Source organism: Armigeres subalbatus, chromosome 2 (genome assembly GCF_024139115.2).
Source record: "Armigeres subalbatus isolate Guangzhou_Male chromosome 2, GZ_Asu_2, whole genome shotgun sequence".
Taxonomy (NCBI): Eukaryota; Metazoa; Arthropoda; class Insecta; order Diptera; family Culicidae; genus Armigeres; species Armigeres subalbatus.
Window position 1 is genome coordinate 232,489,067 of NC_085140.1, and position 25,944 is coordinate 232,515,010.

The 25,944-nt window shown below is 39.9% G+C and overlaps 1 protein-coding gene and 1 long non-coding RNA gene across 6 annotated transcripts in view; both read left to right on the forward strand.

Annotated features, from left to right (window-relative positions):
- LOC134211882 (lachesin-like) overlaps positions 1-25,944 on the forward strand; it is a 137,869-nt gene that overhangs the window by 15,119 nt on the left and 96,806 nt on the right. For all 5 annotated transcript variants that reach the window (XM_062689244.1, XM_062689243.1, XM_062689245.1 and 2 more), the window contains one exon: positions 920-1,093. In XM_062689244.1, coding sequence (XP_062545228.1) covers positions 920-1,093 — 174 coding nt within the window. The remainder of the gene's footprint in view (positions 1-919; positions 1,094-25,944) is intronic.
- LOC134216013 (uncharacterized) lies at positions 9,227-11,019 on the forward strand. Its single transcript, XR_009980435.1, has 3 exons — positions 9,227-9,875; positions 10,463-10,575; positions 10,884-11,019. It is a non-coding gene; the product is annotated as an uncharacterized LOC134216013 (long non-coding RNA).

A 25,944-nucleotide genomic window follows, 5' to 3' on the forward strand; every position in this document is an offset into this window, starting at 1 on the left:
TAATGAATTATGGAAAACTATTCTAGAACATGGTTTTCCGGCTGGTTCGTGTAATGTTGGATGGATATGTGTAAGAAAACAAATCATATGTTTCATTAGATGGATTGAAGCAGGGTGATGCACTCTCGAATCTACTGTTCAGTGGGTTCATAAGTGAAGGTGATAATGAAGTGATAATGAAGAAAAATTTGGTGTTGTTGAAGAATTTGTGTACCTTGGAATTGTAGTAACATGCGGCTTATTACGGACCTCGTAACCAGCTAAAGTCCCGTAGTCCGTAAACGAAGACAAAATTCGGACTTCCAAGGAGGCTAATCGGAAAGCTTTCGAAGTATTTGAGCGTAAAGTACTGCGGGTAATACTCGGCCGTAAACAGGGAAACGGTATCTGGCGGTAACCACGAGTTCAACCACGATTCATTAAAAGCTATATTTTAACCCAATAAACTTCAAATTTGCGCAATTTTTATCGTGATGATAATCCATAATTTCAGTAATATGATCCATAGTTTTGGTAATTTAATCCATAATTTTGGTGATATAATCCATAAATTTGATCATAGAATGATCAAATGGATTAATGATCTACTTATGACAAAATTAAGATTACAAGACTGAAATATTTCCGAAGGCATAGCGAACACCAAAAATTTCAGACATTTATGTAACACAGATACAAAACTGTCTATTCCGCTGAATAAATCACCTTTTCTACATATATACCCAACACTTGAGAGAATCGTGCTTCTGCATTTGGCACAGAGCGTAATTTTAAGACACCCTACTGTTTGTCGCTGGCAAAGGAGAACAAATTCGAATAACTACTGCCTTAGCTTAAGTACTATCAAATCTAAGCCCACACATACACACCCGGGCCCACTTAAGTACGTACTCAACAGTTTAGGAATTCTACTTCACAGGCTCCCACCCCGCGGCACGAGAAAAGGGAAAAGAAACAACCCCCAACCCAGGAAAGCGAGGGGCCTGCTCGAACGTTGCTGGCATGAAAGCATTAACATCGAGTGCAATGCTGCTTGCAAGTGTTCTGCTGATTTTAAATGGATTTCTCATCACAAGCACGCACAGCGAGGAAGGTAAGAACCATTTTCACTACATACCGACACTTGAACATGCAAACTACCGACAGTTACGTTGATTCGAACATACATACCGACAGGTCGACGTGCAGATATGGATCATTCAACGTAGGTATTAGGAACTCTCCAGAATGGGTTTGTTGACGGTGGCACCGGGATGGAAACTTTGTGTGTTTGCACTCTAATCGTAATTTGAAAATGTGATTTACTTGCTTTGATGCTAAGGCGATGATGATGATGATGATGATAATAATCTGCAGATTTTCAAATTCAAATAGAATTTACAAAATGAGTTGTTCCACAATGAGGTCGTAGTGACATACTCCAAATAGACCTGTTTGTATGGTAATCCTATCTGCTTGGGAGCTTGCAGCTTGCATTGCTTCCACTGAGGAGCATTTGATAATATGATTGCCAGCTCTTTGGAATTGTGATGTAAGGAAATGTAATGCATCAGTTATTCTGCATATATTGTTTTTGCCTTTCTCGTATACAAAGTATACGTAAAGGCTATAGGATCACTCCAAAGCCGAACTTTTGATAGAAGGCTCTGTCTGTTGAGCAGATTCCCCCTCCATTGCTTAGGAAGAAGAAGAAGAAGAAAAAAGAAAAGACAGTGTCAAGCCCAAAAAATCAGAAATCTCATTCGAGGCACCTCTAACTCTTTATAAATTTGGCTGGAATGCAATCGAAATAGTTTTTTAAGATGTTCATCCAAATGAATCCAGAATGCTTTTATAAATAATAAACATATCAGAGGAAAATCTTGGAGACTTGGAAATAGAGCAATAGTCTTCTTTTTGGAAACATTGGGATTGATATATTCTTCGATGCATAATACAAATCAATAGGGGAAACTGGACACACGTGATCCCCGGGGACACATGAACATTTTTATACCACTGACATGTGTAAACAGATCCGTTAGACAGGCAGAATTTAATCTGAGTAACATTTGATGTTATTTCCTTTATGTATATGAGTTTTAGAGAGGTTTTATGATTTTAGCGTTCTCAATAATTTTTTTCTGCAATTAAAAAAAGTTTAATAACTTTGATTATATCCAACCAAAACGTGTCAAATTTTAACTGGATTTCATTATTGCGGAATTGAAAAAGCTCATTACATTGATTATTGCTCATTTTATATTGAATGGAGAAATAAACCAAAATAAATACTCAACATGGACACACTTGATCCCGATATTGCATTTTTTTTCCAGTAGGGTGGGAATCTGCATCCAGACACCGGTGGGCTACCGGCGAACGGGGTTTAGCTATTGCCGACCCGCTAAAACCACCCTGTTCACAGACCCTGAGTCTCCCCGGAACAGACTTTTCGGCATTACTTCTGGGAGGGGTCCGTGCTACTACGCACGCCCACATACTAGCTACCCACTAGCTTCAAATCACAACTAGCTACCCACTAGTTCCTCTACCTCATAACTAGCTACCCACTAGTTCCACTACTACTTAACCAACTACCCGCTGATACCTCACCCTCGAGACTAGCTACCCACTAGTCGGCGCTATCCGACTGCTGCTCGGCGCGCCAATTGCGCTGCAAGATGCTGGCAATCTGAGTGGTAGCGGCCGAGACCGCGTTCCACTTATCAACCTCTTGATTATCCGGAGTAGTGTCCCTCCCGCACACCTCTAGCATTCCGCTTCTAACATCGACGAAACGAGGACATACGAATAGTACGTGCTCGGCAGTTTCGTCGACCCCTGGGCAGTCCGGGCAGGCGGGAGAGTCCGTATTTTTCTTTTTTTTTTTTTTTTTTACAAGGGAGAATGCATTTACACACTAACCCAGTACACGTGCATTGTAGTTGCCAAACTACCACACGGAAGTGTACTGAAGTGTCGGACTCGACCATACCGGTAATACCGACTAAACTCCCTTGGGCTCCACCATCGTTTGCCCCAGGAACTACCTCGCAGTACTACTTCTGGGGGGACGGCAGTACTAAGCGTACTCACTCATTATCGCTCACACAGGCACTCGTCCCACGCGAGACTGACTTGGGTGCTCGCACACCATTCACTCCATTTGAGTCTTACTTGGATGCTCTCCCGGACGCTCCGCTGCCATGCCTCGAGGTGTCAATAGCGGTAACTGCCTGGGCCTACAGATATTGCGCTACGACACTCTGCCTCAGCACGAGCAGATCAATCACACCACTGCCGAAGCAGACCATACGCTACCCTGCCGAAGCAGGGACACTCCCCATGCACCACATGTGCACAACTGTAGGTGTGTGGGTACAACCCACTGCTACCCTGCCGCCGAAGCAGCTTCTCCAAAGACCATTCGCTCCATGTGACCCTTTTCGGGTGCTCACTCTAACACTCCACTGCAATGCCTCGAGGTGTCGATGGGATACCTCGACTCCTGCCTCAGCATGTGCAGTCCATACTCAGACTTCTGCTGCGCTTCGAGGTGACAATAGCGGCAACACGCTATTACACTCCTGCCTCAGCACAACCAGATCACTCACTCCCTGCCGAAGCAGCTCACGCGCTACCCTACCGAAGTAGGTACACTCCACAACTTATTCTAACACTCCACTGCCATGCCTCGAGGTGTCGATAGCGGTATGTGGGGACTAATCAACGATACTACGCTACGACACTCTTACCTTAGCATGTGCAGTCCATACTCAGACTTCTGCTGCGCTTCGAGGTGACCATAGCGGCGGCGACACGCTATGACACTCCTACCTCAGCACAAACAGATCACTCACTCCCTGCCGAAGCAGCTCACGCACTACCCTACCGAAGTAGGGACACTCCACATGCCAATTGGCACTCCCTCCCTGGGCTTGTGCTTTTGAAGCGGCACACAGTCGCTTTGATAGAGTCCGCTTACGGGCACTTGTGGTTTTTTTGGGAGGGATTTTAGCAGAGCCCACTGTTAAATCCCACCACGCCCTAGGCAGTTCTCCCTGACTCGCAGACAGCTGGGGAGGGGTCGTCAAGCCCTTGGACATCATGCTGTTCCTGCTGTCCCTGCTGCCCCCGGGAGAGTCCGTATGCCCAAACCTATGTAGGTACCACCTAAAGCAGCCATGGCCTGACAGGAACTGTGTCAGATGGAAGTGAACTTCCCCATGCCTCCTATTAACCCATCTTGATACGCTAGGTATCAGCCGATGGGTCCACCTACCCTTAGAAGAGTTATCCCAGTCCCGTTGCCACTTGATAGTCGAAGTGACTCTAATGGCTTTACGGGCTCCTCTGGTTCCGCGCATGTCGAAACTCTCCTCGTCTTCCCGTATGACTAGTCCAATGGGTAACATACACGCAATCACACAAGCGGCATCCCGTGATACCATGCGGTAGGCACTTATCACTCTGAGACACGCTAGCCTGTGTACACTCTCCAGCTTCTGCAGGTTACGTTCGACGCTAAGCGCCGAGGCCCAAGCTGGACCGCCGTATCTGAGGATAGATACTGCAACCCCAGCTAATAATTTCTTCCAATGATGTTTTAGAATAACTAACTAAATCGTATAAATTTGATCATTTTACATCGATAAGCATCTGAAACAAAAAATGGGGATCATGTGTGTCCAGTTTCCCCTAGATATGTTGCATTTCTCTTTTATTCTAGATTTTTTTTCCACGTGCAATCTAAAATGCTAACCATTTCATTCGGTTTCTCACTTTCAACACACTTTTCAGCTGAAGAATTTCATTAACAGTCTCGAAGAAGGTAAAATTAATAACGCTATGCAGAAAGACAATGGAAATACCTGGCGCCTTGGTCGTGCAGACTTTTCTGTTTCGTAGAAATGCGTACTGCAAGAGCAAGTCTGGCAAGACGCTGGACCAGCAATAAATTTCCACTAAGAAAACAATAGGACATCATACATACCGTGCAGGAGTCTCAAACCAACGGAGCAAGATGCCATAGAAGGGTTCTCATGAACAGTATGGGAAGTATGAATAGAAGAATGAAAATTTTCTTTTGACTATCCGCAGGGCGGGGCCCTCCGCCGAGAAGGAAAGCCATGCCGTTTCACAGTGGGAGTCGAAAGCCGACCGTTAATGATATTTCGCCACCAAGTCGTTTAAATTTTGAAACTTTTTGCTGATGTTACAGCAAGCTCGGTGCACTTAAATTGGTTGTGAAATATCGTGTACATGCAGTTGTTAGTCATCATTAAGATTTCCTTTGCTCTGGAAAACCGCTGCCAAATTCGAAGCTCTGGTTGTAAGGAAAATTAAAGGCGTTATAAGTGTCTATGCTCCCAACGCTCCCAACGAAATATATTTCGAGTACTCCACACGGATGCTGCATCAGATTTGACAGATGGCGAAGGATACGAAGGAAGTAGAAATACACCCAGGTTTTGTTTTACACGGTTGGAAATCAGTGATTTATCGGCTAACCTGAACTTTAACAACTTTTTAAACACCTCCTGAGTCCTGATTCGTTTTTGATTGTTTTGTAATTTTTTTGTTTGGAAGCTCACTGTGGTTTCTATAACTTTACTTCTTCAATGGCTCTACGTTCCAATTGGAACTTGACCTGCATTTCAACTTAATGTTCAATTAGCATTTCCACACTCCACAGTTATTGCTCTAAAGCTTTCCTATCATACAATGGCGGACGTATGATTATATATCTCGCGTGGCAAGCACCACGAAAACACTTTGCCCATGTGGTCGAATCCTACGCCTTTGCTCGTAAGACTAACTGGAGACCCTCAGAATCGATCCTTTTTATTTTATTTATTTATTTATTAACAATTACCATATAGCAACATAAATAATCACATATTGATTTTCAATGCTTATGCTACTATGCAACGTCTTATACCAATAACTACATACTGAATAAGATATTTAGATTCCGCTTAAATAAAAAAAAAACTTCTTTCGCACCTATGATTTCTAGGTAAATCGTTCCAAATTCTTATAGCTCGTAGGCGGAAGGAGTCTCTTAAACTGTTTGTGAAACATCTAGGAACTATAAGTAACGAACCTCGAGCGAGTATATCTGAAAAAATCTCGAAGATAAATTGGAGAGTTGTTAATAATTTTGAATGTTTGGATACAGGTTCTGAACTTTAAATGATTTGTAAAATAAGTTCCCAGAAAAGCCTTTCTATAATTGGATAAATGATCAAACTTTTTCAGATCAAAAGCATATCGTGTAGCAGCGTTGAATACTTGGTTTAGTTTTTTCGTGTTTTTCTTAGTTACAAGGCCAAACAAAATATCACCATAATCAATAATCTTTTATAATCGAGCAAAAAAAAGTTAGTTTGACTTGCGCTCGAAACGATCATCGATCGTTAAATGCACAAAAACGATCCATCAAAAAAATTTAAAACGATGCGTAAATAGCATCTGAATGTTACATAAAATGCTACCATTAATCCATAAAATAGTTCAGGAGTATCCTTAAAGAATAATTTCAAGATCAATAATTAAGGTCAAATTTAGCAAATTGAAAAATTTGTACCTTCAGACATTATTAAGAAAAACAATATCATTCATAATTTTGCTAATATGATCAATAACTCTTGGAAAGTAGGTCAATAAATCTATATTATTTGAGCCACATTTAAAAAAAATCATTGGATCATATGGCCAAATTTATGGATTATTTCACCAAAATTGTGTATCATATTAACAAAACTATGGATCATATTACCGAAGTTATGGATCATAATCACGAATAAAATTGCCCAAATTTGAAATTTTGTGGATCAAAATACAGTTTTTCTATGGATCATTTTCAAAAGAATTATGGATCATTTGTAGGGGTGGTGGAAATTCGCGATTTCGCGGAAGCCGCGAAATTTGACGTTAGCCGCGAAATTAACATTTTCGCGAAAAACCGCAAAATTAACTTTTCCCGTTAATTAGTAATTAGTCAATACCAACTCGACAAACAACGCATTTTTTTAAGCGTCAATTTTTTTTAAAGTGCAAAGGCCGGAATTGGTCGAATGTTGAGCCAAAATTAAATTGAAGGACAATTTTGTTTAACTTTCAAATTTTTAAAAATAGCTAGAGACGTAAAAAATATGGATTCTTTAGGAAAGTTTATCCTAAATAAGAGAATTAATCATCGGTTGCACCAATAAAATTGTTTGACGGGAGAAGTAAATTTGGCCTCAAAGCCTGTTCGATGACCTGTTCGATGGAATTTCAGAATGTGCAACCAACAAGTCTATGATACAGGATGAGCTATCGGCCTACAAATATGCCGTTACGGAAATACAGGAAAATGTCGATCCACTCTCGTTTTGATTTGCAAACCGAGACCGCTTTCCTCAGCTCTTCAAAATGGCAGTGAAATATCTGTCTATTCCTGGAAACTCGGTAGATGCTGAACGTAGTGTCAGGCAGTACAATTTAATCAACACAAAAAATTTTGGCAAACCAAGTGCTTTTGACCAGTAATGCAAAGAAATAATAAAAAAAAAATTTAAAATTAATAAACGCAACAATTCAAATAAATATGGAATCTATATTGTCTTTTTGCCTTTCTCGTATACTAAGTATACGGAAAGGCTATAGAACTGCTCCAAAACCGAACTTTTTATAGAAGGCTCGGAGACCCATAGTGTTATATACCAATCGACTCAGCTCGACGAATTGAGGTGATGTCTGTATGTGTGTATGTATGTGTGTGTGTGTATGTGTACAAAAATGTGAGACACGTTTTTGGGCATTTAGCATTATCCGATTTGCTCGCAACATTGCATTCAACGCAGAATACAGTCCCATTGGTTCCTATTTAAAATTAGATCGATCGAACTTTGCGTTTCGGAGCTATGGCCAAAAAACTGTTTTAACGTTCAAAAAAAAGCAAAACGCTTTGCTCTGGATTCGAACTCGTGATCTCTGAAACGGGAAGCGGTTACTACACCACTGTACCATCGATACACATAACATGTGAGAAGATACGTACAAATATAAATCATCGAATTGGGCATATATTCATTGCCTCTATAAGCAACAGAATTCATCCTGCTAGGGTATCGTTTCCTATACTGGAAGTATTAAAGAATTGAGAAAAGAAAATATTAATTTTTCTCGTTGGTTATTAAAATATACAGTTTCAATACATTAACTTAGAACAAGATGCCGTGGTGAGTATAAGCTTTACCGGTCGCTACTAAACGCGCTGCTAAAACAGTAGCGCAGCTGACAGGTGATCAAATTTGGTAGCGCGATAAACAGCGCTGCTATTTGATGAACTATTAAACGTCACCGGTACGGAATGCAACCACCAAAATGATAACCGAAAATAGCGAGCGATGCGAAAAAGAGTGACTAAACTAAAATGACAGAGCAGCGAGGGTGATCAAAACACTCGCACCCAGTAATGATGCTCTAATATATAAACTATTGAAACCGCTTGGATACGCTGTTCATTTATTGGAGATCAAAGTAGATTCACTATGATGCGAGGAAATCAATGCAAAACTTTTTAGGATAGGATATCCGTACAGTAATTAAAAATCCACTTCTCTGCTAAATGTTAGACATAACTTTTCTCATATTTTGTTGCTATCAAGCGCTAAGAAAAGCACAAATACCCTACATAACAGCCTGTAAATAATCCTCATGTAGCAATTTCAAAAAGCATCGTGCTTTGTTCAACACGTTCAACGCTCTCCCGTACGAATGCGCCTAAAAGAAGGAATGGCAATGTGCCGTCGCGCAGTGGTGGTCCCCCATACAAATGCTCGACTAAACCTACGATTGCGCTTAAAATTTAGCAACAGTAATCTTGTAACGCTGAATTCATTTTGAAATTTAAATAGTTATCCGACATATGCTATGCTATCCAAAGACTTACGGAAGCCCATGACTTAGGATCTGAGGCCACAGTAGCGTCTTAATTCTAGCCTTGAAACAGTAAATTTTCCGCTTTGGTGCAGCAAGGCGCAATTCGCCAAACTAACCACTGTTAAGTAGACAAAATATATATTTCAATGCATGATATCAGTTCTTTCCGAATCTTTCCCGATAAAAAATTTAGTCAAATTTAATTTTCCCATACATATATGTTTAGGAGATACTTTACAGCATGAACTTGAGGCAAGTCACCAAAAATTAAATTTACCAACTACAATTAACAAATTAAGGAATTATCCTTGACTACCCGGATAAAAATTTACAGTAACTTGTATGACATAACCCATTGAAATACAATAGATTGTGTGGCAAACAATACAAACTATTGTACGCCTATTGTAAAATGTTCATGGTTGTAAAAGATCTTTATTGTACGTCCATTAAAATTACAATATATTTAAATGTTACCGATTCATTCTATTATATTTTTATTGTTTGCTTATGTTTAGTATTGCTCATCCAAAAACTAAACAAATTTTAAAAGTATTCGGTTTGGATGATCTGGAAATCCGTCTAATGTAATTGTATTAATATAATTTTGGAATATTTCATGGATTTATTATATTGATGAAATAACAATTGAAAACAATAAAATTACAATAGCTTTGCAATTGAATAAAAATGTTATACCGATTCTCAAGTATATATTTTCATATTGCAGGTCTAGAAATGTTATGCAATAAAAAAATTTAATTCAAAAAATGAAAGGGAACAAAAACTTTTGCTTATCATTTTACTCGGAGAATGGCTGAATTCATTTGAGCGTGTACAGTTTTGTTTATAATTAGTGAAGAGATGAAAATAATTAAACTGTATGGTGCAGAAAGTGTTTTTTTCATTACAGTTTCTGCTGCTGGGCAAGCGGTAGATCACTATACGGCTTCTGTAACGTGGTAAGTATTTAAAGTGTTAGTGCGCGTTAGAACATCATTACTGGGAGCGAGTATTTTGATCAGTGCTGTCATTTTAGATTAGTCACTCTTTTTCGCATCGGTCACTTTTTTCGGTTATCATTTTGGTGGCTGCATTCCGTACCGGTGACGTTCGACGTTTGATAGTTCATCAAATAGCAGCGCTGTTAAATTTGGTCACCTGTCAGCTGCGCTACTGTTTTAGCAGGGCGTTTAGTAGCGATCGGTAAAGTGTCAAGTAATGATACTGCGCTGACAAACGGTTTATACTCACCACCGGTAATCGTAATCTTAGGGTGCGGCCAGAGTAGACGCGAAGTGCGATACGAAGCGAAGCGTCCATATGATTTGACAGCTCCTTATTTTTGATTGTTATTCCCTTGCGTACAATTTTCGCGCGACGTCGCGTAGACGCGTCTACTCTGGCAGGCCCCTTATAAATACTACATTCAAAAGTTCAATCTACACAATGCACGCAGTGGTTCATCCCGAACAAAAAATAAATAAAAAAATTATCTTCATAATACCTGATGACATACCTGGTAACATGTATCCTTGTTCCTTTACAGAAATGAAGCTTATGATAAATAAAATACTGCTGCTTGCTGTTCACTGATTCAAGATCGTTCAGTGGCTACCATTGACCAATCTTACCAACGGGGTATAATAAGAACTGATGCAGGTAATTTTTTCTTTTCTTCTCGACGTACTTCTAATAAAACTGACATTCTTTGACATTCTTTTTGTGGGCTTCGTGGCCGTGCGGTTAGCGACGTCAATCGTCTAAACGCATATGCTGTGGAGTGTGGGTTCGATTCCCGCCCCGGTAAGGAGAAAACTTTTCGTAAAGCGAAAAGTTCTCCACTGGTCCACTGGGTGTTGTGTAAATGTCCTTTCCGTTGTCTCATGCTAGATGTTGAGTGTTCAGTCTGTGCGACCTCTGGTCGAAGACGGTGATACTGTCTTTTCAATAATTTACATTTTTCACAGGTTTATGCACCCGTAGCCAAGTAACAGCAATGCGAGTTAAAATGAGTTAAAATCAAGTTTTAACTGAATTAAAATTAACTTGAAAATAAAAAAATTGTAAAACAATTAATTGTATTGTATTTTTATTGTAATATTGGAGTATAATGTATTCTAAATCCTGTTGTATTTCTATTGTAAAACAATAGAAACAGTAATTGAAAACATTCAAAACACAATGTTTTCTATTGTTTTGTCGCTCGAAATCATCCCATTGAAGAACCGTAAAATCAATTGTTTTGCTCCGAATTTTTTATGGAAATTTTTCGATTTTTTTATTGTAAAGATACATAACAACCCCCCTTTTTAATTGTAAAAGTCCCATTTACCATTCATTTTATCGTGGAAAACCATTATTTCTCATGTGATTTTATTGTTAAAATTCCATTAAATTCAATGGTAAAAATAATGTTTTAAATGGTGTTGTAACAATAAAATTTATGATATTTTAATGATATTTTTTATCCGGGTAAATGTGCAAAATTAAAATAATATCAGCTTCACGAAAGAACGATTTGTTTTAGGTTTTGTCTGGATTTCCGCCACTGTGGATTTACCATGGCTTTACCATCGTAGCATCAGCGGCAAGCCGTGCTTCTGTGCTTCTGTTCTATTTTTACGCAAATGCATCTTTCTTTCGTTCAATCAGCATATGGGTGCGCAGCTGGTATGCGTGAGGACGCTATGCAAACACATTTCGGCGGGAACGAACGGCACTGTATTCGCTTCAGTCTCTTGCCGTCGGATGAATATTGCCGTATGAAGCATCACCAACACACATCGCATTGCGTGCGGCAATGTTCTATTTTTAGCTCAGCTGGGTTGAATGTTGATCCGAGCAAATGAGATTTGGGGAAACTGGTTCATGAGCATAACAGAAAAAAAGAAAAAATTGGATGTCTGCGCGGAAATAACGCGCAGAGGGAAATCCCCGGTCCTTATTCCTTGGATATAGCGTCTGCTGCCCCATAAACTCGCAAGCTTCTAATTTTATTGAAAATTATGTCTTTTCTATTCAGTAAGGCATCTTTTCTTTGTGCATTGAAGCAATCGAATATAATTTTCCACTTATGTTTACTCTCTATTGAAACTCGGTGGGCAAGTTTAATTACTACCAAGGTAAATCAAAAGCTATTTTGTTTCTGCTAACAATCATTAAAGAAAACTGTTGAGTACATATCGATTCTCAATTTATGCATTTATGTTTCATTTCCTACCTCCATCATCTAAAGTTCAGACCTGAATTCTTTCAAATATCCCAAATAATCAGATGGATTCAATTATAGAAATGTCATGAATATAAATATAAACAATACACAGCATTAGGTTCCATTGATTATTAGCATGGAAAATGTTAAATACAAAAATTTTGTTTGAATTTTCTAGTATTCAAAACTTTTCTTGCAATGCGTAATATTATACCACACTCCTAGAAAATATGAGTTTTGAAAAAAAAAGAAGATGGCTAACACGAGGACCGAACATAAATCCTCTGATTGAGAGCCTATCACGTTACCCCTGAGCTATCTTTGTTTCTTGAGAGGGCAGTGTTCGAAGAACAAGAGGCTACGCGATTTGCAATAAATAACTATTTCACTGCATCAAGACATCGGCTGCTTGTGCATACGTGCGGTAACGCACCGGGTGCTGTGCTTTGGTTCGGTGGCATTTAATCGGACGTTGAAAAATATAAACCGTTTTGACTCAAGTCCCGAAAATGACTCATATTCCGAACACTCGCATTTAAATGGCTATATCAACGTTATTCGCGTGGTTCTTTCCATAGGATATTAATTTCGTTTGTAAAGCACTCGGATTATGTAGGAGAAACTGAGTTTTGGAAGGATTCGGAGAAAATTTTCTATTTAGAGTCAGTAAAAAAGTATCCAAACTTTTCTATAATGCAAGTATGTATTAGATCATTTGATAGTCCTAATTCGATCATTGACAAACTACAATGACTCATTCCAGAGGTTAAATGTCAAAACGTGTTACAGCGGAGTTCTAGTGCGAATATTTTTCTACAGCTCTGCCTAATAGTTTGTTGTTTGATTCAACTAATAACAGAGTTAAAGCACTAGTTACTATTACTAAATGATAACAAAATTTCGATCAGTCTGTATAATAAGTTACTGCAACTAGCGCTATAACTCTGTTATTAGTGCAATAGAAACAACAATTAGAGTTGTAAAAACCTTCGCTCTAGAAGTCCTCCACATATCACGTTTGAAATTTAACCTCTGGAATGAGTTATTGACAAACTACTAAATTATCGAACCTTTTTACTGTACCGCTCATAAAAAAATCTACTCCTCCGCTCATTTTTGGTCGCAACGAAAAATACGCGCCAGATAGTCGCCTAAGAACAACATACCTCCAGAAAAAAAGCCAATTCGATATTTTTTTAATTTGGCCGCCACGTGGTACTTTCCGGCGGTGAATGCTTGGATAGCACGTGCTATTTGTACTGCGGAGAAATTTTTCACATCTTTGAGAGCCTTGGAAAATGATCACGAAAGTTGTCATTTTGTTGCAAGGTACAATACTAATGATCGAAAACATCCTTGCCACAATCCATAACAAATTACACGAAGGCAAGCAACGATTTTCGATTTTCTGATAGTATATCAGGTATGTAATCATTACGATATAAATTATTGTACAATATGAGCTCAAAAATGCTGATTTTTGTAACACTAGCTCTGTCACGCGTAATCTATCAGATTTTGTACTTGGATAGTTTATTTGTAGAGTGATCTGATAAATAGTTTTGGATCAGTTTAGAAATCAAAATAATCAATTTTAACCATACATTCATAATTACTGCGAAATGCTTTCCATATAAAGAAAAGCAACCCCAGTAGAATTCCGATCAGATTTTTTTTAAATCAGATCAAATTCATAAATCTTGTTAAAAAGTGTTTGAATGATAATGACAAAAACGGAACTACTCATCAGCAAAAATTGACCTTTCCCGTCAATTTTTTTTTTCGCTTAAGTATTTTTTAAATTTATAACAAAAATCGAAAAAGTGCTGTTTTTTAAGATTGGCCCGATTTTGAACGAACATCGAGTTTTTTTTTTCAGGTCGGTTAACACGAGCAAACGTTTTCGGTTTCTGTTTTCGATTTAATAGTTAGAGGCTTCAAAGAACCCGTATTTTCTTTGGGAAAGTTGACCTTAAATAAGCCAAAGAATCGACTGAAACAATAAAACGAAATACAATTTTTGACGGGGATGGTCAACTGAATTTTTATCTATATGAAGAATCATATTACACAGGATTTTGTTTTTACACGATTTTTTTTCGCTCGTATTTTTTATCGTGTGACTTCAATTTACCTCCAAAATCTTCGCAACATGTTTCAAAAAATCCAGAATAAATCAAAGAAAAATCACATGATTATTAATATGCGTTAAACATTTAGGATGAGTAGAAAATTGAGAAAATGTAAATCGTGTAAAAACAGAATCCAGTGTATTCAAAACAACAATTTCAGCTGGATTCTGGCTTCAAAACGGAAAGCACTCGAAAGTTTGACAACTGGAAACATTTGTTTTTTTCTCACCACCGTTTTTTTTGTTTTCTCGTATTCAAAGCAAACGATACGAATTTTCAGAAGAAGTGTGTGTATGTGCATGTGTGTGCGTGTGTGTGCAAAAAAATCTAACTCATTTTTCGAAATCTTATCCTTAACCGATTATTTAAACGGGGAAGCCTGTCCCATTGTTTCACATTAAAAATCAGGCCGAACTGGGGAATGGGCTCAAAAGTTATGGCCAAAATAAAAAATTTTATACTATGTCTGAAACTCGATTTGTGCAATTGCACAACCTCATCACATTTTCCGGGCACTTAACCTCATCCGATTTGCTTGCAACAAATTGCATCCGGCAGCAATGTGTTTAAACAAATGTGAATTTTCAATTCAATTTATCTTTATTTACGAGATTTTCGACCCTAGGCCGGTTTATCTGTGACAATGTGAAAAATAAGTCTTATTCACCAATTGTTATTTTAGACTTTTCATATATGTTTATCAACCATTTTGAACGAGCGAGAAAGGCATCATCACCGCTAGGTGGATTAATCTGGGTTTTTATTTTTTGTACCGAAATACCACAAAATTGCCGCGAATTTCAAGATTTTCTGATTGAGCTGTCTGCGAAATTTGGGATTTTATAATCCATACTTACTCCATACGTCCATACTTACTAAATTTATCAATGCTAGATAAATAGTAGTTGGACTCTATTTGGAAAATGTCCAGGTGAAGGATTTGGTAAGGATAGTTGGGTATAGGGGTTTCCTGGATCGGAATTATAAGTGGACGACGGTCATATTTAGAAGTGTTACAGATCGCAAACGCGTATATGCTTCTTCAGATGTTGCATGATTTTCGGGAAATAAAATTCACGCAAAATCAATCTGATGTCTATTTTCTTGGATACCGCGGTGAGCTCGATCGTGAGTATCACGAATAATTTTTTCTTGCTCCTCTAAATCTCGCAACATGATTTGAGTAAATCGAATTTTAAAAGACCAGGTTTACTAAACAAATTTTTAAACACCTCCTGGAATTGTCCTAGAATTTCTTCAGAAGTATGTAAACCATTGGTTTTCGTTGGATCACAAAATTCTTTTAAGATAGCCGTCAGAATCTGTTCGTTGGTTCTTCAGGTTGATCAGCTTGATTTGGATCGGCCTGTTCATCGTTAAAGTTAATGTTTTCAAGTGCCTCTACGCACTCTTCATCATTAAGATATTCTTTACTCGGTTCGAGTTGCTCGTCGTACCATTTTTCATATTCTGCTGGGCTCAGACATTCTTCCAAAGTATGTGCGGATCGTTTAGCATGGGGATCATGTGCCTTCATAGAGTCACTAGCACCTCTACGTTGTGCTGTCGGTCGGTTTCCGTAGTTAACTAGCTGGGTACGAAGGGAACTCGTATCCATTGGCTCGGCGCGAGGTTGAGCTGGGAAAAATGTTCTTTTTGTGGCAAACACATTTGGTTGAGGTTGCGGGGTATAGTACTGCTGAGTGAAATTTCTAGGTGGAGCGGTTGGGGCTGTTTGAAAGTTATTATGCGCTGTATGTTGGCGTGGCGGTACTGGGGGTCTTTCTGAGAAATTTGCCTTAGGTTGTGAGGTAGTAGCACTTGGAAGTGGGTGCCAAGAAGGTACTGGCACTGGAGCGTTGCGCGCATCAAGATCCAGGTAGTCTACACAATAGCTATATGCTTGCGCCAATCTTTGTGGCCTGAAATTTTTGCAGAATCTGGAGAGTGGATCTCCAAGACCTCGAATGAAAGTGTCTAATGCGATTTGATTGTACAGTCGCATTAGAACGGTTTCGAAACCTCTCCATTGATCGTCAATGGAAATGGATGAACTTATTAGAGTTACCATTTCCCTTACTCGACTGTAGTAGCTCTCGAGACTTTCGATCTTATTGCGCCTAAGAGATTTCAACTGGTTGTCAAGCGTCATGAGATCTCTTTTGTCGGCGTAATATAACTTCAAAACGTCTTTGATGCTATCCCATTGCGTGGGAGTGTTGCTTGTAATGAGGGCGTCGTTGGCTTCGCCCTTCATCTTTCTTCTAATGGTTTTTATCAAAAGATGGTATTGGAAAGAGATCTTCAAATCATCAAAGAGTTCTAAAACATCTTCGACGTCGAGAATCCACTGACTAAGGTCGCGTGGATTGCCGTTAAATTCTGGCAGATCCCTGATGATTTGTGGGATTTTGCCGCGGTCCTCGAAGGAGATATTCCTATCAATCGTGAACCTTGGTGCGGGGTTAGGAGTGGGGTTTGGTACGGGATTAGGCGCAGGATTTGATTCATTAAAAGGCGGAATTGGGGGAATTTGAGGATTTGGTACAAAGCGACGTGCCGGTTGGAGTAAGTTTGGGTTGGAATTTGGCATGATTTTCACTAATTTGTCGGAGTTTTCACTAATATGCTGAAATTTTCACTTGTTTGCCGAAATTTTCACTATTTTGCCGAGATCACTGGACAAAAATTCACTAAAAAAAAATCATGCACTTTGGTTTAGTTTTGTTTTGGTTTTTGTGTTAGTGTTCGCGCCTATCTGTGATATTTTAGCGGGTCGCTTACGGGTGGGCTAAACGCGGTGTTATTAGTAGTCGAGGTCGCGTTTGTATGGGTTTAAATTTTGAATAACTTTTGGTTGGATTTTAAGTTAGTTTGAGCAAAGATTGTGATATTTCAGGGACTTGGATACCGTGGGTTCCTCCTCCTCCTCTCTCCTCCCTCTGAATTAGTAGTGTTTAGTTTATTACGCACTTACAGCAGACGGTGCGGTGTTATCTTAAACCTATTTCTTTCTGTGGATTAATACTCACAGTGTAGAAGCAGAGCATTCATCGCTCTGTCGGTGGCAGCGATTTGACTTATATGACCACGTAGTTATCCTGGGTTGCTGGGATGTCCTATTCAGCGCGCCTAGTCGCTGAACTCCAAAGATGCGATTTGACAGCGATCCAAGTTGATTGGGGTCGATGGAGCTCCTGGTGGAAGCTCAAGGCGGCTTCGGTGTTAAAACCTTATCTGTTGCTGAAGACGGGTCCCGCGTTCGGGCGCCAGTTACACCGGGGGTTATTCGGTACGTTTTTTAAAAAAGACGCGACTACTCCCGATGGAGTTCAAACTTAAACTGTTCTATTCATTTGATTTTCTATATTACAATAAATGCTTACATACTATATGTCTCGTCAGCTGTCGTTGTCGTCAAGTACGGTCATAGTCTACTCGGCGGTGCGCTGACCCCTGGCGTCAGCAGAAAATATACGCGTTGGTGCCCTGTTGCACCGGCGCGGCTGTTGCTGCGGTGTGTGGCCTGGTTCGGTGATAACTTGGATACTCCAGACTATTTTATGGTAGCGTTTTATGTAATATTCAGTTATTATCTACGGATCGTTTTTTTTGTGGATCATTCTTTATTGTTTATATGCAAAACAATGTTTTGCCCAATAATGCTGATTTCTGATGATTATGAATCAAAATCAATTCAGCATCAACAATGGATTGATATGGCTTAAGGCGACAAGCTGGAGTGTGAGAAATTTCGAGCGATTACTATCCTAAATTTCGCCTACAAAGTCATATCCCAGATCATTTCCCCCGTCTATCACCAATAGTAAATAAGTTCGTGGAAAATTATCAAGCCGGCTTCGTTAACGGCCGCTCGACAATGAACCAAATCTTTACTGCACGACAAATCCTTCAAAAATTCCGTGTAAATTAGGTCTTAACGCACCATCTCTTTATAGATTTCAAGGTGGCATATGAAATTATGAAAGAAAACAGTTTTCTCGGGATCCATACGAGACTGATCAAAGCAACGTTGGATGGTGTGTTAAATTCTCTGAAGATCTCGGGCGAACACTCCAGTTCGTTCGAATCCCGCCGGGGACTACGACAAGGCGATGAACTTTTGTGCCTGTTATTTATATATTTATTTATTTATTGTGTATATCCGCGGTTCTCAACCTTTTTAATGAGAGGTACCCCTTCGAACTTTTGCATTGACTGAGGTACCCCCTATGTTTTGCTATAAATAAAAATAAGCGTAACTGAAAATTAACCTGAAAGGAGGCTTCCGGGCCTCTTGAAAGGAGGCTTCCGGGCCTCTTGAAAGGTGGCTTCCGGGCCTCTTGAAAGGAGGCTTCCGGGCCTCTTGAAAGGAGGCTTCCGGGCCTCTTGAAAGGAGGCTTCCGGGCCTCTTGAAAGGAGGCTTCCGGGTCGCTTGAATGAAGGCTTCCGGGCTTCTTGAAAGGAGGCTTCTGGCCTCTTGAAAGGAGGCTTCCTGGGCCTCTTGAAAGGAGGCTTCGGGCCTCTTGAAAGGAGGCTTCCGGGCCTCTTGAAAGGAGGCTTCCGGGCCTCTTGAAAGGAGGCTTCCGGGCCTCTTGAAAGGAGGCTTCCGGGCCTCTTGAAAGGAGGCTTTCGGGCCTCTTGAAAGGAGGCTTTCGGGCCTCTTGAAAGGAGGCTTTCGGGCCTCTTGAAAGGAGGCTTCCGGGCCTCTTGAAAGGAGGTTTCCGGGCCTCTTGAAAGGAGGCTTCCGGGCCTCTTGAAAGGAGGCTTCCGGGCCTCTTGAAAGGAGGCTTCCGGGCCTCTTGAAAGGAGGCTTCCGGGCCTCTTGAAAGGAGGCTTCCGGGCCTCTTGAAAGGAGGCTTCCGGGCCTCTTGAAAGGAGGCTTCCTGGCCTCTTGAAAGGAGGCTTCCTGGCCTCTTGAAAGGAGGCTTCCTGGCCTCTTGAAAGGGGGCTTCCTGGCCTCTTTAAAGGAGGCTTCTGGCCTCTTGGAAGGAGGCTTTCGGGCCTCTTGAAAAAAGGCTTCCGGGTCTCTTGAAAGGAGGCTTCTGGGCCTTTAGAAAGGAGGCTTCCTGGCCTCTTGAAAGGAGGCTTCCTGGCCTCTTGAAAGGAGGCTTCCTGGCCTCTTTAAAGGAGGCTTCCTGCCCTCTTGAAAGGAGGCTTCCTGACCTCTTGAAAGGAGGCTTCCGGGCCTCTTGAAAGGAGGCTTCCGGGCCTCTTGAAAGGAGGCTTCCGGGCCTCTTGAAAGGAGGCTTCCGGGCCTCTTGAAAGGAGGCTTCCGGGCCTCTTGAAAGGAGGCTTCCGGGCCTCTTGAAAGGAGGCTTCCGGCCTCTTGAAAGGAGGCTTCCGGCCTCTTGAAAGGAGGCTTCCGGGCCTCTTGAAAGGAGGCTTCCGGGCCTCTTGAAAGGAGGCTTCCGGGCCTCTTCAAAGGAGGCTTACGGGTCTCTTGAGAGGAGTCTTCCGGGCCTCTTGAAAGGATGCTTCCTGGCATATTTAAAGGAAGCTTCCTGGCCTCTTGAAAGGATGCTTCCTGGCATATTTAAAGGAAGCTTCCTGGCCTCTTGAAAGGAGGCTTCCGGGCCTCCTGAAAGGAGGCTTCCGGGCCTCTTGAAAGGAGGCTTCCGGGCCTCTTGAAAGGAGGCTTCCGGGTCTCTTGAAAGGAGGCTTCCGGGCCTCTTGAGAGGAGTCTTCCGGGCCTCTTGAAAGGAGGCTTCCGGGTCTCTTGAGAGGAGGCTTCCGGGTCTCTTGAGAGGAGGCTTCCGGGCCTCTTGAAAGGAGGCTTCCGGGCCTCTTGAAAGGAGGCTTCCGGGCCTCTTTGAAGGAGGCTCTTAGAAGTAGACTCACGAGCCCCTTAAAGGAACCTTTTTTCGATGGGACTCGAACCCACCACCCTCAGTACCGATTCTTTTGAAATTAACCTTCTGAGCCTCTTGAAAGGAGGCCTTTTAAAACAAGGCTTCTAGACCTCTTGAAAGGAGTCGGCCAAGCCTCTTAAAAGGCGACCACCGAGCAGCTTGGAAGAACGCTTCCGAGAAACGTAGAAAGATGCTTCTAATCCTTTTGCAACGAAACAATCGAGGGCTCCGATCCTTCTAATTCTAGATTTTAGTTAGAAGGAATTTTCTGGACATATTCTTCAACATTTTGTTGTTGTAGTTGTTGGTTGTGGAGGTCAGGATTCAGTTGGCTGATTTTACTGATCGCTATGCATATTATGTAGATGTCAAATATTTGATGTAAAAAAAAAAATATCAAAACATTATCAATATATATTGTTATATATTAGTCCGCCATTACGCATTTTTGTACGAGCTACCCCCTGCGGCTAGCAAAGGTACCCCCAGGGGTACATGTACCCCAGGTTGAGAACCGCTGGTGTATATCAACAGACATCCTTTAGCCCAAATTATTTTAAATAAAACGACTCTAAGTAATACTAAAGTGTACGGGATATGTACGAAGAGCAAACAAATTAGAAAACCGTCGTCTTATATTAGGGCGACTTACACTGAAGTCGAAAGCTTAAGCCACTCCGACCGAGTGGTAACGTTGATGTTCCCAGTTGATTCAAAAGTATAAGATTGCTAATGTCGTTACTGTTCGCGTGACTAACATCTAGGTTACTTCGACCTGGCAGCCAAAGTACCGGTACTACAAGTGTCAAATCGATGTTGATAAAACCAAACATGCAACACAACATGATGCATAAATTATGGCCAATTGAAACTTGTTGAAGCATAATTTGGCAAAATGATTTTAATGACTACAGCACCACTAGCGTTCTAGTACTTATGCTTCTACTATGTTCCCTTGCCCAAGAATCGTTGGGAAATCTAAGGCCGATGTCATAGTGAACAAGAATAGAAGAGACGCAACGAGTTGAAGCTTAGAGAAGTGACGAGACAAGTATCCTGTAACATACTGAAAGCGTTTGTAAAATCGTGCAGTTGTGTACAGTTTACGCGTGACATTGATATTTTCCGCTGAATTACTTCAACCAAACACGTAACTAATACCTACTGCGATGTTTAGCGTCAAAGCATCAAATAGTCAGCCTCGTCACTTTGACGAACTCTTCTATTTGCTTTCGGTATGCCAGGGCTTGGTTATTTCCAAGGAATAGTTATAGAGTCAACTTAATCGCCAGTTTCCTTCGTCTTATCACTTCGCTTTGACAAGAGCGCTGCACTAGGTAATTACCAAGTTTTGGGGTGATGAGGTTCTGCCGCTAAAACAAGACCAACCCCCGTGAGAAAGTAGCGTTAATTATCAAATTTACTGCCGACGAATAAATTTTTTGGGAATAATTGTGGATTGATTTTGTTATTTTTTGTTATAATAAAACCACAGGCCCTGAAGAAGATCGCATCCCCGGATCGAAAAGTCGACGATGAAGTCAAATTGTTATTGTAAGTATATTAATTCAGACTGTTTGTTACCACCATTTACAACGCCAAAATGGGATTCCATTTTTGATTTACGTTCGTTCTGCTTCTTCGGAAACATAGAAACTGTTTAAATTTGAATTTTCTTTCTTGGAAGTTGTAATGGATTACTTATCTTCAAACTGACAAAATTTTACACGTTCTGGCCAAGTATCGCAACTTAAGGCCTTTCAATAGAAGTTTTGTTTTTTTGCGAGAGTGGCGACTATAGAGTTTACCTTAATCCTTCTGGTTTAGGGAATAACCAAATTCAAATTCAATGAATTTAATAAGACGATTCAAAGAGTTTGAGTGGATTCCTCAATCTTATTTCTAAGAGCATGACTTATTTAGCTACATTTTAGAAAAGGTTATAGCATTTTGTACATGAAGAATTCCTACTCCTCTTATAACAGAGAATTTTAAAGTTCGAAAGTAGAATAGAATATGGAGCACGTATTAATGTCAAAATAATGTGCAGGGGTCTCCAGTAGGCTTGCGAGTACTGGTGTAGGATTGCCAATCCGGAGATGGCGAGTTCTCGGTCCGGTCTAGGATATTTTCGGGTGGGAAACATTCACGATTCTCTGGGAATAGTTTATCCTTGTACTTGCCACACAAGATACATATTCATGCAATGGCGGCGGGTATAGATTAATAACTGGTTTTGGTTTTTTTTTTCATTGTTGGGTACATTTTTCACTGCGACCAGTTGGTTGATCTATTGTGGCAGGCCCCGTTTTAATGTTTGTGCCTTGTCAGTGTGTCATATCACTATGAATATGAGTGACTTCCAACTGGTTTTAGTTAATAACTGAGGAAATGCTAATAGAATACTAAGTTGAAAAGCAGGCCAAGCTCCAGTTGGAATGTAGAGCCATTGAAGAAGAAAAAGAAGAATGAGCAGAAAACCAATAAAATTGTAAATTTATTTAACACATCCCTTTGAATCAAGCAATTAAACTTTGCTGTTGGCACAACATTCATAGCGAATAGTAACTGATAACTGATGAAAACTCGCAAGTGTGGATTCCTCGGTACATGTGATTTATCATAACCACAAAAAAAAATCGATATCCATCAGTTCATCAAAAGCATCGCACATACACAAAACACAACACAAGGGGACAAACGCTGAGGTTGAAATAAATCTGTAACCAACCCGCCGCCGCACAATGGGACTCACGTAACGCGTTTCAAAGGGACACCCTCTCTTCCAAATTAGTAAGCGTGGCGGAGAGATGAATGTGTTCTGTTGTGGTGATTTATCGTGTTCCATAAATATAATTTCAACTGCTTGCTCCTCACCGGAGCTTTCTCCCAGTCCGGCTTAGTCGTGTTATCGCTGAAATTCTCACATGTTTTTATGTGTGATAATGAACTTTTTCCCTACTTTGGAGAGCACGCCACCGGGAAACGACGCTGGCGAGGAAAGATACAATTTAATCGAAACGGCAGAAGCACGAAACCCTCGAAATCTTTCGTAAGCACGATCTGGCATTTTTTCTCCTTTTTTGCTAATTTTCTCCAATGCACAGAACACGAATGAAATGGATTAGATTTTTTTCGGGATATTTCTTGATTGTGCTTTTCCTTTTGTATTCAATGAAATTGTCGAATCGCGTGATGCTGTGCGTCTTGGAAAATGAGATAGGAAACTCCCCCCTTTCTTCCGTGAGAAAATATTACCCAGAACGGATGGATACACGCGGTGGAACCAGTTCGGTTGAATTCATCTTAAATTCATTTATAAGCTGGAGTGTAATTTGTGTTTTCACCGTGCCTCCTTGTTTACACTAAAGATGACTCCCATAGCAGTGAGTTCTCAGAATCGTACAAAGTGGCTCTGAACAAATTACATTCTGGAAGTCGGCAATCTGACATGATATTTGGCTATTACTGATATAAGAGATGAGCAAACAATATTGATCTTTTTCGTGTTAATTCTTCGCGGGCTATTTGAATGCCAAAGGGGATTAGGCTCTGTGGATCTCATTTGCCAGTTGACTTAACCTTTAACAAATCGCTTCAACTTTCATAACACGAGAACTCGCGTGTTGTAAAAAGTACAACAGTCCTAAAATCCGTTATAATGAAGCCAATTCAAATGATCAACGTGATTTTTTCGGGAAAATAATAAAGGGGATATATACTCTCATTGAGGACATTTTTTAAATCCAATGAATCTTCTGCTGGTCCTCCGGAAGATCCGGAACCATCGGAACACCGATGAAAATATTTATTTTTCTCAATCAATGGCGCAATGTTCCTTATAAGAATTCTAAAAACTCTGAGAAAAAATCTAAATCTATCTATAATCCCATGTGCCCCTATGAGTCAAGAAAAAAATTGATTTAGAATTCTCCCACTGAAAGGCGCTACAATAGTGTTCAAGGATTGGAAACCAATATGTTGAGAAACTAATTAGTTTAGAATTCATCCGCAAGGTGGCACTACTGTATATGAGAGATCAGTTTTGTTTGATATCTCGGGATCTATTGGCTTTGGAAAGTTACCATTTTCTATAAAGTTGTTCGAGCATTGGAAACCCATATATTGAGAAACTGTTTAGTTCAGAATTAAGCCGTAAGGCGATATCGATATCTCGAGATCTGTTGAATTTAGAAAATTGCCGTTTTCTACAACGTTGTTCGAGTACCAATATGTTGAGAAACTGAAAAATTTAGAATTCATCCGCAAGGAAGCGCTACTGTATATAAGAGATCAGTTCTTCGATATCTCGGGATCTGTTGAATCTAGAAAGTTGCCGTCTTCTACAAAGTTGTTCGAGGATTGGAAATCAATATGTTGAGAAGTTAATTAGTTTAGAATTCATCCGCAAGGTGGCGCTACTGTATATGAGAGATCAGTTTGGTTTGATATCTCGGGATCTATTGGTTTTTGAAGGTTGCTATCTTCTATAAAGTTGATCGAGCATTGTAAACCAATATGTTGAGAAACTGTTTAGTTCAGAATTAAGCCATAAGGCGACGCTAATGTATATGAGAGATCAGTTTAGCTCGATATTTCGGGATCTTTCGGGAAAGTTGCCGTCTTCTACAAAATTGTTCGAGGACTGGAAACCAATATGTTGAAAAAAATAAATAATTTAAAATTCATCTGCAAGGAGGTGCTATTGCATATGAGATATCAGTTCTTCGATATCTTGGGATCTTGGGAGGGATTTAGAAAATTGCCGTCTTCTACAAAGTTGTTCGGGGATTGGCAACCAATATGTTGAAATATTGTGAAGTTTAAAATTCATCCGTAGAGTAGTGATAGTACATGTGAGACCACCAGTTTGATTATATTTATTTATTAACACCGTCTTCGATACAACAATCGTATAGACTGAATTTAAATATTAATTCTATTTATTCTATTTTTAAAAACATTTTTGAAGATGTTGAAGTCAAATTCGTTACAAATTACATTAAAAGCACGGATACAGGGGTCCAGTGGGTTGTTGTAACCATAGTTTGTTCGGTGGTATGGAACAGCTAGTAGGGAAGAATGCCTTAGTATTCGAGGGGGAAATACAGTACTAACATTAACTGTTAGAATTTGAAATGCAGGAAAAACTTGTTTCTTACATCCAATTATAATTCCGTATTTTGCATTCCTATCACATCCCAACAAAGTTTCTTAGCTGAAATAGCTTCTTTTTGGCTAAATCAGACCTTTAACAGCATTTAATGCTTGTTGTGATAGGCCACTCGTTATTATTATCAAAATTATCATCAAAAAACTGATCATACTAGCCAGGATTCACATAGATTTACAGTACATCGAGTAAAGCAAAGTGCACACTATGTAACTCAAGTAGGTATGGTATCTAAGCATATGCGGTATTTCGAAAAATTTCGTTTCAGGTGGTTCGAAACGAAATTCCGCGGAATTTCGCGGAATTCGAGCATGGCAAAATCTGAATTCTTGATTTCGTTTCGTTTCGTAAAATTACAAAAAAATCGCTAGAAAAAGCTAGCTTATAACGAAATTAAACGGAATTCTGCGGAATTTCGAAACAAATTTAGACTTATATCCTACTGTCTCGTACGGTAGTGTATTATCAAAAGTTTTGGCTGCGCCGCTGAACAAAATCATAAAGCTGTTTTCAAAATTTAATGTTACACACTTTTTTCTATTAACGCCTACTAATTAATCCTATTCTGAGTCGACAAATACGTATTTAGTTTTCTTCTATAAAATGTCTTCGGTGTTTTGTTAGAAATGTCCACCATAAAACGAAATATATCTTTAACTA